The sequence below is a fragment of the Balaenoptera musculus genome, chromosome 4 (assembly GCF_009873245.2).
Source record: "Balaenoptera musculus isolate JJ_BM4_2016_0621 chromosome 4, mBalMus1.pri.v3, whole genome shotgun sequence".
Classification (NCBI taxonomy): domain Eukaryota; kingdom Metazoa; phylum Chordata; class Mammalia; order Artiodactyla; family Balaenopteridae; genus Balaenoptera; species Balaenoptera musculus.
In genome coordinates this window covers 142,884,293-142,901,035 of record NC_045788.1, presented here as the reverse complement: position 1 = coordinate 142,901,035, position 16,743 = coordinate 142,884,293, and the positions used below count along the sequence as shown (strand labels likewise).

At 47.7% G+C, this 16,743-nt stretch overlaps 1 protein-coding gene across 3 annotated transcripts in view; it reads right to left on the bottom strand.

The window, feature by feature from the left end:
• Positions 1-3,245, bottom strand: part of TRAPPC10 (trafficking protein particle complex 10) — a 92,111-nt gene extending 88,866 nt beyond the window's left edge. For all 3 annotated transcript variants that reach the window (XM_036850264.1, XM_036850266.1, XM_036850265.1), the window contains exon 1: positions 3,028-3,245. In XM_036850264.1, coding sequence (XP_036706159.1) covers positions 3,028-3,094 — 67 coding nt within the window. In that variant the 5' untranslated portion in view covers positions 3,095-3,245. The remainder of the gene's footprint in view (positions 1-3,027) is intronic.
• Between the last annotated feature and the right edge of the window lie 13,498 nt (positions 3,246-16,743).

Sequence of the window (16,743 nt, the reverse complement as noted above, 5' to 3'; positions counted from 1 at the left end):
ACTAGTACCGCAGACTGCTCGCTGGACACCCCTGTGCATTTCAGACACAGCCTCCAGTACTCAGAAGCTTCACCAGGCCTGGGAGCCTAAGCAGATCCTCCACAGAGGCCGTCACTCTGCACCAGAGGCAGGCAGGCAGCAGCTTCGGGAAATTTTAATTACAGACTAACGGCCATTAATACTTTTAGGTAGCTTCAGAATATTATTTAAAAAATTTAGCAAGGTTTTCAAGGAATGATGTATTCTGTTTACCCCTAATCTCTGGAGACTTTCCACTCTTCTCATGGCCACAAATGAACAGTTCCTAAATTTACCTGAACTGGTAACATTCTACATTCTTTTCAGAAAGGCTGATGCACAATTAGCTTTCACTCAAAGTAAAACGTTCTAAATCCTATGAAAAAAACTGAAATCGAGCACAAACTCTGCTATCATTTTACAATGAACAAACACAGACCTCCTCAGGTGCAATGGCTGGAAAAGTATTAAACAGACAGAAAACTAAAATGCTGCATACTAAGGGAGCTATGTACACAACAGCAAAGCCTCCAGATGGATTTTTTTTTTTTTAAGGAATTCCTTTTTTTAATTTTTTTTTAATTTTTGGCTGTGTTGGGTCTTCGTTTCTGTGCAAGGGCTTTCTCTAGTTGCGGCAAGCGAGAGCCACTCTTCATCGCGGTGCGCGGGCCTCTCACTATCGCGGCCTCTCTTGTTGCGGAGCACAAGCTCCAGACGCACAGGCTCAGTAGTTGTGGCTCACGGGCCTAGGTGTTCTGCGGCATGTGGGATCTTCCCAGACCAGGGCTCGAATCTGTGTCCCCTGCATTGGCAGGCAGATTCTCAACCACTGCGCCACCAGGGAAGCCCCAGATGGATTTTTTTAAAGCAATTTTCCTACTACCTTTGTCTACATTGCTTACACTAGCAGCTCCCTTCAACACATGTACAGCTGAAAGAATGGAACAAGATAAAGAAAGTATAACGTGAAACCAGGACAGCAAGTGCTTTTACCGCAGCTTCAGTCCCAGACACACCAAAATGAAGTCAGCCTTCCTAAAACTTAAAAAATCTTTAACTTTTAAAGGGATCTTTATTTTTCAAGGTAACTTTCTCTGAAAGTTTACTGAAGCCACTTTCTTTTCTGAGACTCCAATGAATGAATGGTTGTGCCTTTTAAAACAGAGATACCATCAGTACAGACAACAGTTTTAAACACCGGAAAAACCTCCACCACCATAGCTTTTACAGTAAATCTGTAGGAAAGGAAACTATCCTTTAGCTGTCTGTCATGCATGCGGGTATGAAACTAAACACTAGACCCACATCTCAAACACTACTAGGATAACGATTTACCTGTTTAGTCAAGGTTGAACCCAACCCAAGGTTGAACTTTCTCTTCAGATACGTATTTACATAACGCCCATAGAAGCACTGCTATGAGATGAGAGCTAAGGGGTATGTATGAGACATAATTAGACTTGTTAATGTCTCTACGGGCAATACTGACCCAGCACTCACAGTGTGCAGGGCACGTGGGGAGGAGTCTCCAGGGTCTGGAAGACACTGAAACCTAACAGGAAGACCACCCCGAGCCTGGCTCCTCTTCCCTGAGGGTACAGAAAGCACCTGGGAATTAACTGCAGGGCCTCCCGATCAGCTCTACACACACCTGTTCCCTCGACTAAAGGTGTAGTCTTGAGCAAGACTTGCAGCTGTCCTGGTGAAAAGAGAAAACAGCTTCGAACTATGCAAGTGTCCAAATTTAGATGTGACACCGTCCATTTCCCGGAGAAAATTTATCAGCTAAAGATAAAGCAACAGACTTCAACTTTAAATATACAATTTCTCAGGGATCTGACAAGAGAAAGCATACAAAGAGAGTATCCATTAATCAAAAAAAAAAAAAAAATGAAAAAGAAAGAGAAAGAAACAAGAGAGGGCTTAAGACCTACAGAACCATCTACTAAGGCCTAAGTGCCTGCCCGGATGTTGCTGTAGAAACAGTGCTTCCTTTCAAAGTGTGGAAGACCATTTGAAAAAATTAACTGAAAATAAGAACACTGTCAAAGGTCAAAAATCCTAACAGTCTGAAACAACTGTCTGCAAGTCATCAAAATGTCAGCCAACATTTCAACACTTTCCATAAGCTCAGTGTTTTTCAAAGTATTTAATTCCGAAGTTATGGCTGTAAAAATTAGAGGAAAATTTTCTGTAACAGAAAAACAATTCCTTTGTGGATGCGTAAATGTGGCGTCAAAAGAAAAAAAACCCGACACTCAAAATGAAGAGGCACCAGTCCAGTGGTCCAGAGCGTGGATGAGCTCACCTAACCTTTGCAGCCTCATCTGTGAAATGGGTTTCTGCTCTGTGCCAGCGTCTCGGAAGTGCCTGAGCGGCCTGCGGGGAAGAGCCCTGGGTCGCGGTCCCGGCCCGGCAGAGCCGCTGTGCCCAGGCAAGTGCAGCTGGGCACGGCCGACGGGTCCCCTGCGTCTTACACTACTTAACACGTTACTGAAGTACAAACCCCCATCTCCTAACAAACACGACAACCGCACGCAAACTTCGTCCACGCTCGCAACCGAGAGCCAGGAGACCCTCTGCAGGACCGGAGAAAACAGTGCGCCTGGAGGAGACCGTCCCCTCCGGGAAGGACCGGCCCGCGCGGGGCGAGCTGCCGAGCCTGCGGCCGGACGGGGAGCACAGCGGGGCCCCCTCGGGGCGCGCCCTCCGTCCTGGGCGCCCCGCGCCCCGAGCGCTGTCCAACTGCAGCCGGACAACCGGAAGAGCGTCCCCGAGGAGGTCAGAGGTCGCCTCCAGGAGAGAGAGATACGAGGTCGGCCCCGGGGAGGTCGGAGGTCGCCCGCGGGGTCAGTGCCCCGCCGCAGCCGCCGCCCCGGCCACACCTCCATTCCAGGAAGCGGCCCGGCCGGGAGCGCGGGGGCCGGGCCGCGGGGGCCGAGGGGCCGGCGACCGGGGCCGGGCTGCACGTCGCGGCTACTGCCCCCTCCCGCGCCGCCGGGCACTTACAGGTGACGATGGGCTTGTTCTCCATGGTGTAGATCACCGGCGGCACCGGCTCCTCAGGGGCGTCCATGGGCGTCCGGCGTCACCGGCCCGGCCTCCTGCGCCCCATGGGCAGCCCGAGGCCGCGCCGGGCCAGCCCGAGCCTAAGCGGCGCCGCAACCGCGACAGCGACCCCCGCCCGGCCGCGCGAGGTAGCTCCCGAACCGGCCGCCTGCCGTCGCCGCCCGCCGGCCGCATCCGCTTCCGGTGCCGGCGCGCGGTGGTACCGCTTCCGGGGCGCGCGCCTTAAAGGGGAGGCCTTTCCGCTGCGCGGACGCGGTCCTCCGACTGAAAGGCGGTCCGGGCTGCGCGAGTGTCGGCGGAGGTATCCTCCACGCCTCGGGCCCGAAGTCCGCGCGGGCCGGACGTGGGCGGCCGTGGGTGCCGCGTGGGGCCCGTACCGTAGGGACTGGACGGCCGGGAGCCGCCCCCCAGGCCGGCGCCCTCGGGCGGACGGGGCTGGCGTGGGGAGGGCAGCCGGGACTCGCCGCGGGGCGCCCACAAGCATCGCCCGCAGGAGTGCCCGACGTCGAGGACGGCCCCGGGGGTCGCTGACCCGGGGCCCGTGGAACCACCCGGGGGTCGCTGACAGCCGCGTGCGGACACGGGGACCACCCGGGGGTCTCAGACACCCGGACACGGGGACCACCTGGGGGTCGCTGACACCGACACATGGACCCCGGGAGTCACCGACATCAGCAAGTGGACACGAGCGTGTCCATTTCTCACCTGTGTGGGACTGCCGCCCATAGCCTAGCATTGTTATTTCTACCAGAGGCCTGATGCCTCGGGGGAATCAGGACACCGGGTTAATTCCCACCACTGAGCCGAATGGCAGTTACCCCTTGCAACACTCTTGGTCTTGTGTTTCTCGTTACATTGGTTTTATGAAGTAATATTGCTGCCATGAAGTAGAACAACATTATATACCTTCTCAGTACAACCTAGACTCTCCAGCACCCCGGTCCTCCTCAAGGCGCCCCTGGGAGGCCGACTCCCACAGACTCTGCCCCGCGGTTGGAAGCAGCCACCTTTCTTTGCATTCCCACTAGTTTCCTGTCTCCGTGACACTGTAAAATTCTTGAACTAGGGGCTGCCTTTTACTTGTGTCCCCACCCCCAATACCCAGCCACACAGGGCCTTCCACGGAGTAGGCACCTTCTGAGAATGCCACAAGATAAAACCTTACTTTAACTGCATGTACGTTTCTTATGCAAGGAAAGTAGGTTTGGGGTAACTTTTGCAATTGAAATAAGGTAAATGTATGTGAAATAGTTTGAGTGTGAACACAGCTGCTAAATGTGTGTGCACAGGGCAGCGCTGTGCTTTGAGGCTGGGTGAGCAGGCAGAGGTCAGGGTCTAGGACAGCTGGAGCCGGTGAGGCAGGGCAGCGGAGAAGAAGGAGGTAAGGATGGGAGCCAGAAGTCTGCGTGGGGTCAGTGTAAGTGCTCAGCCTCAGCTGTGCTCAGCACTCACTGGATGAGGTTCCACAGGGCTTACCAGGAAGACAGTGAGAAGAGGGCAGAAATCCACAAATTCGATGGAAAGCATTGAATTCTTGACTTACAGATCGAGAAACTCAGGAAAACCTCAGTAGAATACCTACAAAGAGGGACTTCCCTGGCGGTCCAGTGGTTAAGACTTCACGCTCCCAATGCAGGGGGCACGGGTTCAATCCCTGGTGAGGGAACTAGATCCCGCATGCCACGCGGTGAGGCCAAAATAAAAAGATAATAAAAGGTAAAAGAGAGAGAGGACCACCACGAATAGCCAGTTATCACATGAAAAGATGCTCAGCATCCTTTAGATACCCGGGAAACGCAAATTAAAGTGACAACGACATATCACTTCACGTCTACTCAAATAACAGAAATAAAATATGAAACAGAAGATACCAAATGTAGACTCCAAGGCCAGGTCTCCACGTCTTTAGTCTATTCTAACAGAGAACTAAGTCCAGAGAGACTCTGAGAAGACAGACACTAACAATTCTTCCTTCACGGCAATGCTGTGGCCTGGCCCCACTGGCCAACTCTTGTTTGGAAGAATTTTCTTTCTGGATGGAGGGAAGGGGAGGTCAAAGCTCTTCCACTCTGTACCAGGCAACGCTCCGGCTCAAAGGCAGTAAGGGGACTCCTGGGCTATTTTTCCCCCGAGCAGACCTATCAGAGATTTTTTTTTTTTCACATGGGAATTTAGAAAATGCTTGAATTCAGCACACATACTGGTTTAGCAATTCCTTTCAATATTGGTGAAAATGATGCTATTTCTATTCATCGATGTCCATTCTTCTTTCTTTCAGATCCTTTTCTGCTGAGACATTTCTTTTTTTAAAGGTTGCTGGAACTTGAGCCCAAATGGTCTTTCCTGGTAGCCCATTACATTGTCTTCAGGCTGCAGAGAGCCTGTTCAATTATGTATTGGGATATTGCAGATGCTTTGTTCTAAGGGGAGGCCCCCCTGGGCTTGCTCTGCCCCACTGCTCAGGCCCTCTCCACAGAGGGCTGTGCTAAAACCGAAAGTAAGCCAGCACATGTTCACAGCGGGTTTATTACTGGTAGCTGAAACTGGAAACCACCCAGGTGTCCTTTGACGGGTGACTGGTTAAACGATCTGTGGTCCATCGGCACTGTGAAAGACCACGCGGCAACAAAAAAGACTGAACTATTGATACACACAACCACCTGGATGGATCTTGACAGAATTATGCTGAATGAAAAAACTCTAGGACTTCCTTAGTGGTGCAGTGGTTAAGAATCCGCCTGCCAATGCAGGGGACATGGGTTCGATCCCTGGTCTGGGAAGATCCCACATGCTGCGGAGCAACTAAGCCCGCGAGCCACAACTACTTACCCGCACGCCGCAACTACTGAGCCTGCGTGCTGCAACTACGAAGCCTGCGCACCTAGAGCCTGTGCTCTGCAACAAGAGAAGCCACTGCAATGAGGAGCCCGTGCTCTGCAACAAGAGAAGCCACCGCAATGAGAAGCCTGTGCACCGCAACGAAGAGTAGCCCCCGCTCACCGCAACTAGAGAAAGCCTGCGTGCAGCAACGAAGACCCAACGCAGCCAAAAAATTTTTTAAAAGAAGAAAAAAGAAAGAAAAAACTCTAACCCCCAAAGGTTATATATTATATGATTCCCTTTATGGAACAGCCTTGAAATGACAAAATTATAGATGTGGAGAACAGTTTATTGGTTGCCAAGGGTTAAGGGGCGTGTGGGGGTAACGAGGGAGTGGATGTGGCTGTAAAAGGGCAGCAGGAGGGAACTTGTGTGCCTGGAATGTTGTGAGTCTGGACGGCACCAGTGTCGGCATCCGGCTGTGATATTGTGCTAGAGTTTTACAAGACACTGCCTCTGGGGGAAACTTGGTAAATGTTACCAAGTCCAAGCTCGTACTGCTTGCCGCACACAGGCCAATAAATCGAGAGATGAGGTGTTGGGGCAGGAAGAGCGACTTTATTGGGAAAGCCAGCAGACACAGGAGAGGGTGGACTCGTGTCCCAAAAAACCGTCTTGCCCGGGTTTGGATGCTAGTTTGTTTTATAGAGCAAAGAGGGGGAGGTGAGGAGGTAAAGTTATAAAGGCCATAAGTTGTTGCAAATATTTCCTGGTTCCAGCCAGACTCCCCGAGGGGATGTGTCAATTTCTGCTTTCCTGCAGCCATTTACAGGTGGGCCTGGTCAGGGTGTTTCTGGTGAACTGAAGAAAAGGTATTTTAGCTTAAGCTCACGCATGGGAGGCAGGGTTCCCAGAGATGGGCCATTATGTTTACCTTAAGTTATAGGCAACATCCCTTTACTGATTAACTTGTAGCAAAAGCAATAGAACATAAAGATTAAAGTGAAAGAAAGATCCAGTATGAAGTCAGATTTGTTTTTCCCTATTACATAAAGGGTGCATGGGAGCTCTACATACATCTACATGGTCTCAAAATAGAAGTTTGATAAACTCAACTGACTTTCAAGATGTAACACACGAGTTTCCAAAGAATCCACCAGGTGAACTGTGTATTGCTTTTACCATTCCACACAGATGCCAGCTCCTCTAACTGCACCTCCTTCACTCACCAGATGTTCAGGAACATCGCCACGGGCAGCGCTCGGCAGGGCAAGGCAGAGTGGTCCTGACCCTCTGGGGCAGGTGTTTCCTTACATTTAACCAAGCCTTCCCTAAATGGTAGCCTCAGGGGAGCAAATAGTCCACAAAAGGGAAATAAGAGTAGTGATAATTATGTGGAGAAATAATCTCCCTCATGAGTCATAGAGGAAATGCCATATAAACTTTTTTTCTACTAAATTAATAAAAACTTGGTTGGGGGGTGGGGGGAGGCTGAGGAAGGTGAGGGTGTGGGAAAGCAAGCAGCCTAGCACATCTGGACAGCGGTTTCTCTGCCTCGGTGGATTCTCTGAGATGCCACCTTTTCAAACAGCAGTAGCACCCTTTCATCCTCTGACCCAACAATTCCATTTCTAGATCTCTTTAAGGAAACAGTCTCTCCCAAACTTTTATGGATAAAAACACACGTGGCAGCATTGTTGGCAGTAGCCAAACATTGAAAACAATGAAAATAAATAAAAATGACTGTGTTACATAAATTATGCTGTGTTTATTTGATGAACAATTATGTCACCATCAAAATAATGTTTAGAAGGTGTTTATGATAGTCTGGAAAATCGTATAATGTTGATTGTTAAAGTGGATCCCTGGATCATAAAACTTTCTCCCTTGCCATGACGATGATTGCTACTAGCACTGTATTTCCCCTCCTTATTGGCGTGGTACCTTTGATGACGTATGCTGAAAGTTGGAGGAATCCGCCACTCCCCAGCTGGAAGAGTCGTGGAGGGATAGAATTGAACAGGTTGAAACTGAGGCTTTAGCAACAGAGAAACCAACAGTCAGCGCCTGCCTGTTATCTTATCTGAAACCTGGATATCTTTAAGGCCTTTGGACCTTTTTAAAGTCTCTGGAGCATTTTAAAAGGAATAAACATTGGCTTTTAAAAAGCTTAAAAAAAAAAGTCTTTAACAAACATGAAAGTGTGATATGATCACCACTACATAAAAGTAAAAAAAAAAAAAAAAGAAAAACTATTTCAAAAGAGATTGGACAGAAATGCATCAAACTGCCTTGCCCTGGCAGTGACTTCCTCGCCCTTTTTCCACCTTATCTGCATTTCCACTTGTCTGTAAGGAGCCCAACTATGTACAAAAAAGAACAGAGCCGCACTGCACCGTTGGTTAGGTAGCTGATTCTGAGCAGGATACTTGGATTCCAAATCATTCTTCCCTTTTCCTGAGCCTCAATTTTCTCAGCTGAATGCAGGGACCGTGATAGAATTTTCCCCTCCAAAACGTGTGCTATGCACTTAATTCCCTCAAAATCCTTGAGACAGGTATTCCTATCTCCATTTCACAGATGGGGAAGTGGAGGAACAGACAGAGGAAGTGCTTGCCCGGTGGCAGCTCAGAGAACAGCCCCCGGTGCTGGGCCTCTCCGGGAACACGGTGAGTGGCGCTCGGGAGCTCCCGGAAGCCACAGCTCCGGGAGGTGGTGCCTCACCTCATCCCATTTTATACACGAGGAACCCGGGGCACAGCGGGTTAAAGGGCAGAGCTGGGGGACAAACCGGGCAGAAGCCCCAGCCCACCTGCCCTCCTCTTAGTCTCAATAATGGGCTCAGTTCACTGTTCAGTTACTGGCTTTGTGCATTACTTTCCACATTTGTTTGTATAGACACAGTATCCTCTTCCCAGGTTTTATTCTGCATAATGTGACTTAAATAATTAGCGATAATGAAATCCAGCCTGGCACTGTGGATGGCATTTCCGGACATTCTGTTCAATGCTCCTATTTTTAGCTCAGTTGCTTCTTTCTTGGCTTTCCGACAGCCTGGATTCTCGCCCTCTCCTTTCAAGCTGAGGTTATCCCCCAAGAGGCCTTTCCGTGCCCAAACCTCCTGTCCCTCACCTGGGTCCCTGCCGGACGCGGACGGGAGGCAGGGGCGGGAACCACCACCGTGCGGGAGGTCCCCACACGTCCTCCCTCCACCTGCTCGGGCTGTTCTCCAGCCCCAGGGGCCGCCCTCTTCCCTGGTGGCAGAAGCCCGCTGTGGGAGCAGGGCTAGTGGCTCTTGTGCCAGCTCCTGGCACACCTAATATCGGGGGCCGGGGGCAGAAGAGAGTGGTGGGCGGGAAGGCTGAGCCACCCAGAATGCCAGCCTCCAAAGGCACCAAGCTCCATGGGCATAAGCAGGAAGGGCGGGGTCAGCTAACCCAGATCTCCAGGTGTGTCTCTTCCCCCGTAATCGTCCGGTCACAGTGGCCTGCGTGGTGACTCAGACTCCAGCAGACGCATAGGGTGCCCCAGGCCCCATGCCTGCAGGTCGCTCTGATTCAACTGCAGCTGGGTGGCCCTGGCACGGGTAGGGTGCCCCCTCCAGGACCCGCTGGGGCCTCCGGAGCTGGCTGAGCAGGAAGTGGTGGGAAACTGACACCACCAGGCCCTCCCTCAGTGAGTTGGGGAATCAATGTGCAAACCTCACAGTGTGGGGTGCACAGCTCCCGAGCGGGCCCGGCGGCGGGTCGAGCCCACGGAGACAGCCAGCTCAAAGACAGTCACTGTCACGCGCCTGGTCCTTGCCCCCCTCCCCCTCCCCCATGCTCTTCCTCCTCTTTCTGGGGCCACCGACAAAGAAAGCCCACCTGCGCCAAGTCTGGCTCACACCCGACCTAAGACGCAGCCTGTTCCGAGTCGTGAAGGAGGCATGCTGCCCTAAAGTCTGAAGTAGACGCAGCCGTGGCCTGGTCACTGAAAAGCAGTGATTCGTTGATTACCTAAATGTTACATGTTTAGTGCGCTGACCAGGAACTTGGCTGGCTCAGAAAAATCACACGTAATAAATGCTTTGTATTTTTATTTAAAAAAAAATTTTTTTTGGCCTTGCCACGCAGCTTGTGGGATCTTAGTTCCCTGACCAGGGATCGAACCCATGCCCGCAGCAGTGGAAGCATGGAGTCCTAACCACTGGACCACCAGGGAAGTCCCCAAATGCTTTGTTTTGAACATCAAGAGTACTTAATAAATAGAAAACCCCGTTTTCCCTTGAATCCTTTAATGAATGTGGAAGCAATATTTGAGGAACACGGCCCTGAAGGAGGCCTGGCAGTTGGCATGGCCTTGCCACCCTCATACCTCTGCCAGCTGTCCCTGACCGGACAGGCCAGGAGCTCCAGAACAAAGGTGACAGAAGGCGACAGAGCTGGGCCCACACAGTGTCGGTGGTGAGCTTGCCAGTGTCTGTCTGCCCTGCTCTTGCCGCAGCTGGCACAGAGGCCCCAGGTAGGTTTTCTGAGTGAGGGGCCCCCTGTTGTCTCTGGGGTCCTTGCTGCTGTCTGGGCCCCAGGGCTGCTTCCCCAGGCCCAGCGGCCACTTCTGACCCCGGCTCCTCCTCGCCCCTGCCCTTCCTTTGCAGAGATTTCTACAGACCCAGGCAGCCAGATAAGATGGCGTGGGGGAAGGAAGATACGCTGTCCTCCCAGAAACCTCAGACAGAGCATGTTCTTTCTTCAAGGCTACTGCATGGAGGAAAGGAGTAGACCGTTGTTTAAGATACAACCTCAGGGACTTCCCTGGCGGTCCAGTGGTTAAGACTCCACGCTTCCACTCCAGGGGGCACGGGTTCCATCCCTGGTCAGGGAACTAAGATCCCACATGCCGCGGCATGGCCAAAAAAAACCCCAAAAAAGATACATCCTCATGTCAGGAGACACAGAGAAAGGCTGGCTCTGTTGGTAAGAGGGGCGTTGACTCTGCCTCTTAGTCCATGGCAGAACCAGTGCAAAAGCAACCATATTCACAGCCCAACAAGATGATCAGAAAGGTGGACGTGAGGGAGGCATTTCCAGCATAGCTAAGGGACAGGCACCACCTCTCCACGTGGCCCTGGAACATTCACAAATGCCGACCGTACACTTAGCCACAGAGAAAACCTCAGTAACTTTCCAAACGGTAGGAAAATACAAGATTTTCTGATCATAATGCAATAATACCAGAAATTGATAACAAAATAAGGAAACAGAAAAGGCATCCTACTTGGAAATCTACAAATTTTTTCCTAAACAACTTGGGTCAAAGGGCAAATATAAAGCCAACTGCACAATTCCTAAAAATCAAAGATAATGAAAGCACTACATGTTAGGACCTGTGAGCAGTGCTTCATGGAAAACACATCACCTTAAATTCAAATATATCAATTTTTAAAAGAGGAAGAATGAAAACAAATGAATTCATCACTGAATTAAAAGATTAGAAAATGAAAAACAAAAATAACTGATAGGAGAGAAGGAAGGAGTTACCAAAGAAGATATACAGATTGCCAACAAACATATGAAAGGATGCTCACCATCACTAATCATTAGAGAAATGCAAATCAAAACTACAATGAGGTATCACCTCACACCGGTCAGAATGGCCATCTTCAAAAAATCTACAAACAACAAATACTGGAGAGGGTGTGGAGAAAATGGAACCCTCTTGCACTGTTGGTGGGAATGTAAATTGATACAGCCACTATGGAGAAGAGTATGGAGGTTCCTTAAAAAACTAAAAATAGAACTACCATATGAACCAGCAATCCCACTACTGGGCATATACCCAGAGAAAACCATAGTTCAAAAAGAGTCATGTACCACAATGTTCATTGCAGCACTACTTACAATAGCCTGGACATGGAAGCAACCTAAGTGTCCATTGACAGATGAATGGGGTAAAGAAGATGTAGCACATACATACAATGGAATATTACTCAGCCATAGAAAAGAACTAAAATGAGTTATTTGTAGTGAGGTGGATGGACCTAGAGTCCATCATACAGAGCGAAGTAAGTCAGAAAGAGAAAAATACTGTATGCTAACACATATATATGGAATCTAAAAAAATGGTCCTGATGAACCTAGGGGCAGGACAGGAATAAAGATGCTGATGTGGAGAATGGACTTGAGGACACGGGGAGGGGGAAGGGGAAGCTGGGACGAAGTGAGAGAGTAGCATTGACATATATACACTACCAAATGTAAAATAGATAGCTAGTGGGAAGCAGCTGCATCTCACGGGGAGATCAGCTCGGTGCTTTGTGACCATCTAGAGGGGTGGGATAAGGAGGGTGGGAGGGAGACGCAAGAGGGAGGGGATATGGGGATATATGTATACATATAGCTGATTCACTTTGTTATACAGCAGAAACTAACACACCATTGTAAAGCAGTTAGACTCCAATAAAGATGTTTTTAAAAAAAAAGGGAAGGAGTTAATAAAGACAAAAGAGGTGATAAAATAGAAAGCTGTAGAAAGAAATAATGTGGCACTTTGGAAAAAATAAGTAAGTGACTAGCTAATTGGGTGAAGGAAAAGGGGAGAGAAAGTACAAATACACAAAATAAAAATGACAAGGTGAGAAATAACCACAGAGACAAAAACATGTCTTTAATTTAAATGACTAATTTGTACTAATTAATTTAAGCAACTATTTGTTTAAAATAAAATTTAAACCAAGATGACATTTAATTTTCTAGGAAAAAATTGACTCATAAACATAGGAAGACCAAACAGATAATTTCCAAATAAGAAATAGAAAAAGTAGTTTAAGACCCACCCCAAAATCCCACCCAATCAGACAGTTTACCAGGGAAAGTCTACCCATCTTTAAAGTACTCCATAACGTAGACAAAGAAGGAAAACTTGCAACTTTTTTTAACTGAAGAAGTATACTATTGATGCCAAAACCTGATGAAGACTGCACACAAAGAGAAATCTAGAAATCAGTGTAACTTACAAATATCAATGCTAAACCCTTAAATAAAATATTAGCAAATAGGATCCATCAACTCTCTTTTTTAAAATTAATTTATTTATGCCTGCGTTGGGTCTTCGTTGCTGTGCGCGGGCTTTCTCTAGTTGGGGCGAGCGGGGGCCACTCTTCATTGCGGTGCGCGGGCTTCTCATTGTGGTGGCTTCTCTTGTTGCGGAGCACAGGCTCTAGGTGCGCAGGCTTCAGTAGTTGTGGTGCACGGGCTCAGTAGTTGTGGCTTGCAGGCTCTAGAGCGCAGGCTCAGTAGTTGTGGCGCACAGGCTTAGTTGCTCCGCGGCACGTGGGATCCTCCCCGACCAGGGTTCGAACCTGTGTCCCCTGCATTGGCAGGCACTCGTAACCACTCTGCCACCAGGGAAGTCCGATCCATCAACTCTTAAAAAATAATCTATTACCAAGTAGAGTTCGAAGCAAAAGTGAAAAGGCAAGTTAATATTAGAAAATTTATTCATATAACCCATCATATTAATAGATTTAAGGATAAAACCCTTATGATTATCCCTATTAATTCAGAAAAAGCTTTTCCCAAATTCAACATTCTTGAATTTAAAAAAAAATGCTTCATAAGATAGGAATTGATGGATTCTTCCTTAACTTAGCAACATGTATAACATTATACTCATATAAATACCAGCCCCAAACTCAGCACTGTACGTAAGGAGGGGACTCTGGACTTATTCCCATTAAAGTTAGAAACAAGACAGGACTCCCCAATACCATTACCCCTGAGTAACACTGAACTAGGTACCCATCACCAGCGTCATCAGGCAAGAGAAAGAAGTTAGAGGCATAAAAACGATCACTATTTTGGAAATCAGATTCAATAAAGAATCCATTTTAAATGACCACGAATAATAAGAGAGTTTAGCAGATTTCTTTTAAAATTAAAATAAGGGCTTCCCTGGTGGTGCAGTGGTTAAGAGTCCACCTGCCAATGCAGGGGACATGAGTTCGAGCCCAGGTCCGGGAAGATCCCACATGCCGCAGAATGGATAAGCCTGTGCGCCACAACTACTGAGCCTGCACTCTAGAGCCTGCGAGCCACAACTACTGAGCCCACGTGCCACAACTACTGAAGCCCCTGCACAGCAACGAAGACCCAACGCAGACAAAAGAATAAAATAAAATAAACTGGAGCAAGTTAAAAAAAAAAAGCCCCCCCAAAATAAATTAAAATATATTAAAATTAATAATATATTAAAATTAATTAATATTGTGTTAATATACAGTAGACTTCATATATGTCTATAGTGATCAGCAGATTGTGTGTGTGTGTGTGTGTGTGTGTGTGTGTGTACCGTATAGAAGATATGGGAGAGAGAACCTCACAATAGCAACAACAACAAAAAAGTTAAAGTATCTGTGAATACCTGTAACAAGGAATGTGTGAAATATGTATGAGAAAAACCTTCAAATACCCCAAAGTTGACTTGCATGCTCTTGGCTGGGACAACTCAACATCGTGGATATGCCAATTCTCCCTAAACTGACTTCTAAATTTAATGCAAGCCTTATAATTAAAAGTACCAACAAGCTTGTTTCTCTGCTTCTAGAAAAGCTGATTTCAAAAAAATGATATGAAAACTAAACAAAAGAGGACAGCCAGGAAAACCCTGTAAAGAAGAGTAACGAGCAAACCCTAAAGCACCCTTGTAAAGCATTCCACGAAGCCTTAATAACTAAAACGAGTGCAAGGGACTATGTGCTACCCACAGAGCAGTGGAACAAAATTAGAAAATTGGAAATAAACCCAAATACATATGGGGATTTAGTATGTGATAAAGTTGGAATTTCAAATCAAAAGGTAAAAAAATGGACTTAAATGAAAATCATTTGGAAGTATAAGGAGAGATTGAGAGGCACTGAATAAAGAAGTATAGATTGTACTTCTGTTCTTTTTATAACTATTTTCAGCAATGGGGCCGAATTAGTGCAACAACACAAGCAAGAAGACTTTCCTGTTCATTTATCTGCCTGCTGCCCTGTGGCCACCACACCACCCGGGCTGATTCTGTGATTCTGTGTCTCAGAGTGATTCTCATTGAGTGCAGTGATTTTTAAAAATGCCATCTATTAGCAGTTACTGGGTGCTAAGGGATTTACATACATGTATCTAATTGAATCCCAACCACTGATAAAATAGCTCTTATCTCCATTGTATCATTTTGGATCTATTTATCAAATGGAATCAATACCAATCTTATAGCTTCTGGGAGGCTTATCAGATATTTGAAAAAGAGTCATCAAATAGACAGACATTTAATAAATTATGTTGGGACAACTAAGTACCCAAGTAGAAAAAGATCAGATTAAATCCTCGCCTCAGGGAGATCAAAAATTTACATGTAGAAGGGACTTCCCTGGTGGTGCAATGGTTAAGAATCCACCAGGGATTCCATTTGATCCCTGGTCCGGGAAGATCCCACATGCCATGGAGCAACTAAGCCCGCGCGCCACAACCACTGAGCCTGTGCTCTAGAGCCCGTGAGCCACAACTACTGAGCCCGTGTGCCACAACTACTGAGCCCGTGTGCCACAACTACTGAAGCCTGCCTGCCTGGAGCCCGTGCTCCACAACAAGAGAAGCCACTGCAATGAGAAGCCCATGCACCGCAACGAAGAGGAGCCCCCGCTCGTCACAACTAGAGAAAGCCTGTGTGCAGCAACAAAGAACCAATGCAGCCAAAAATGAATGAATGAATTTTTAAAAATGTACAAGTAGAAAGTGAAACCACGAAATCATTAGAAGAAAACACAGCAAATTTCTTTATGACCCTGGAGTGAAGAAGGCCTTTCTAATATGTGTCAAAATCCAGAGACCAAAAAATAAAAGACTGATGAATTTGGGTAAAAATAAAAACATATGCCTGGGAAAAAATATCATAAGCAAAGTCAAAAGATAAAAGACAAGCTGGAAAAAAAATGGTAACATATATCATAAAGGGCTAATCTTCCTAATATATAATATATAAAGAGCTCCTACAAATCAAGAAGAAAAAGAATAACCCAATAAAAAGAGGTGAAGACATGAACCACCCCTAAGCCAGTTTATAAGAAGTAGTTCCTCAGGTTACCCATAGCTTTTGCCCAACTTGGCCACCAATTGAAAGTTTCCGTGACCCCCTCCTGAGTCCAAATAATTTGCTAGAGTGGCTCACAGAACTCAGGGAAACACTTATTTTCATTTACCAGTTTATTAAAGGATATGATAAAGGACACAGATGAAAACCCAGATGAAGAGATACACAGGGCGAGGTCTGGGAGGGTCCTGAGTGCAGGGGCTTCTGTCCCCGGGGAGTTGGGGTACATTACTCTCCAATTATGTGGATGTGTCCACCAAACTGGAAGCTCTCCAAACCCACACTAGTGGGATTTTAGGAGCCTTCCTTATATCGGTGTAACCGATTACTAACTCCATTTCCAGCCCCCTCCTTCCTCAAGAGGATGGGAGGCAGGGCTGAAAATTCCAAGGTCCTCATCCTGGCTTGGTATTTCTGATGACCTGCCCCCACCCAGGAGCCACCCAGAGTCACCTCATTAGGACAAAAGATGCTCCTGTTGTTCTTGTCACTGGGGAATTGACAAGGGTTTCAGGAGCTCTGTTCCATGAACCCAGGACAGAGCCCAATATAAATTTTCTGTTATCTCACACCCATCAAACTGGCAAAAATCCAGTCTGACAACACACTGAATGGGTGACAGGGTGGGAAACTGGCCTCACGTGCAATGCTGGTGGAAGGGGGAAATGCCGCCACTTTCGTGGGTGTGGACTGGCGTGTCCATCAAAACGGCAGGGCCTTCAGCAC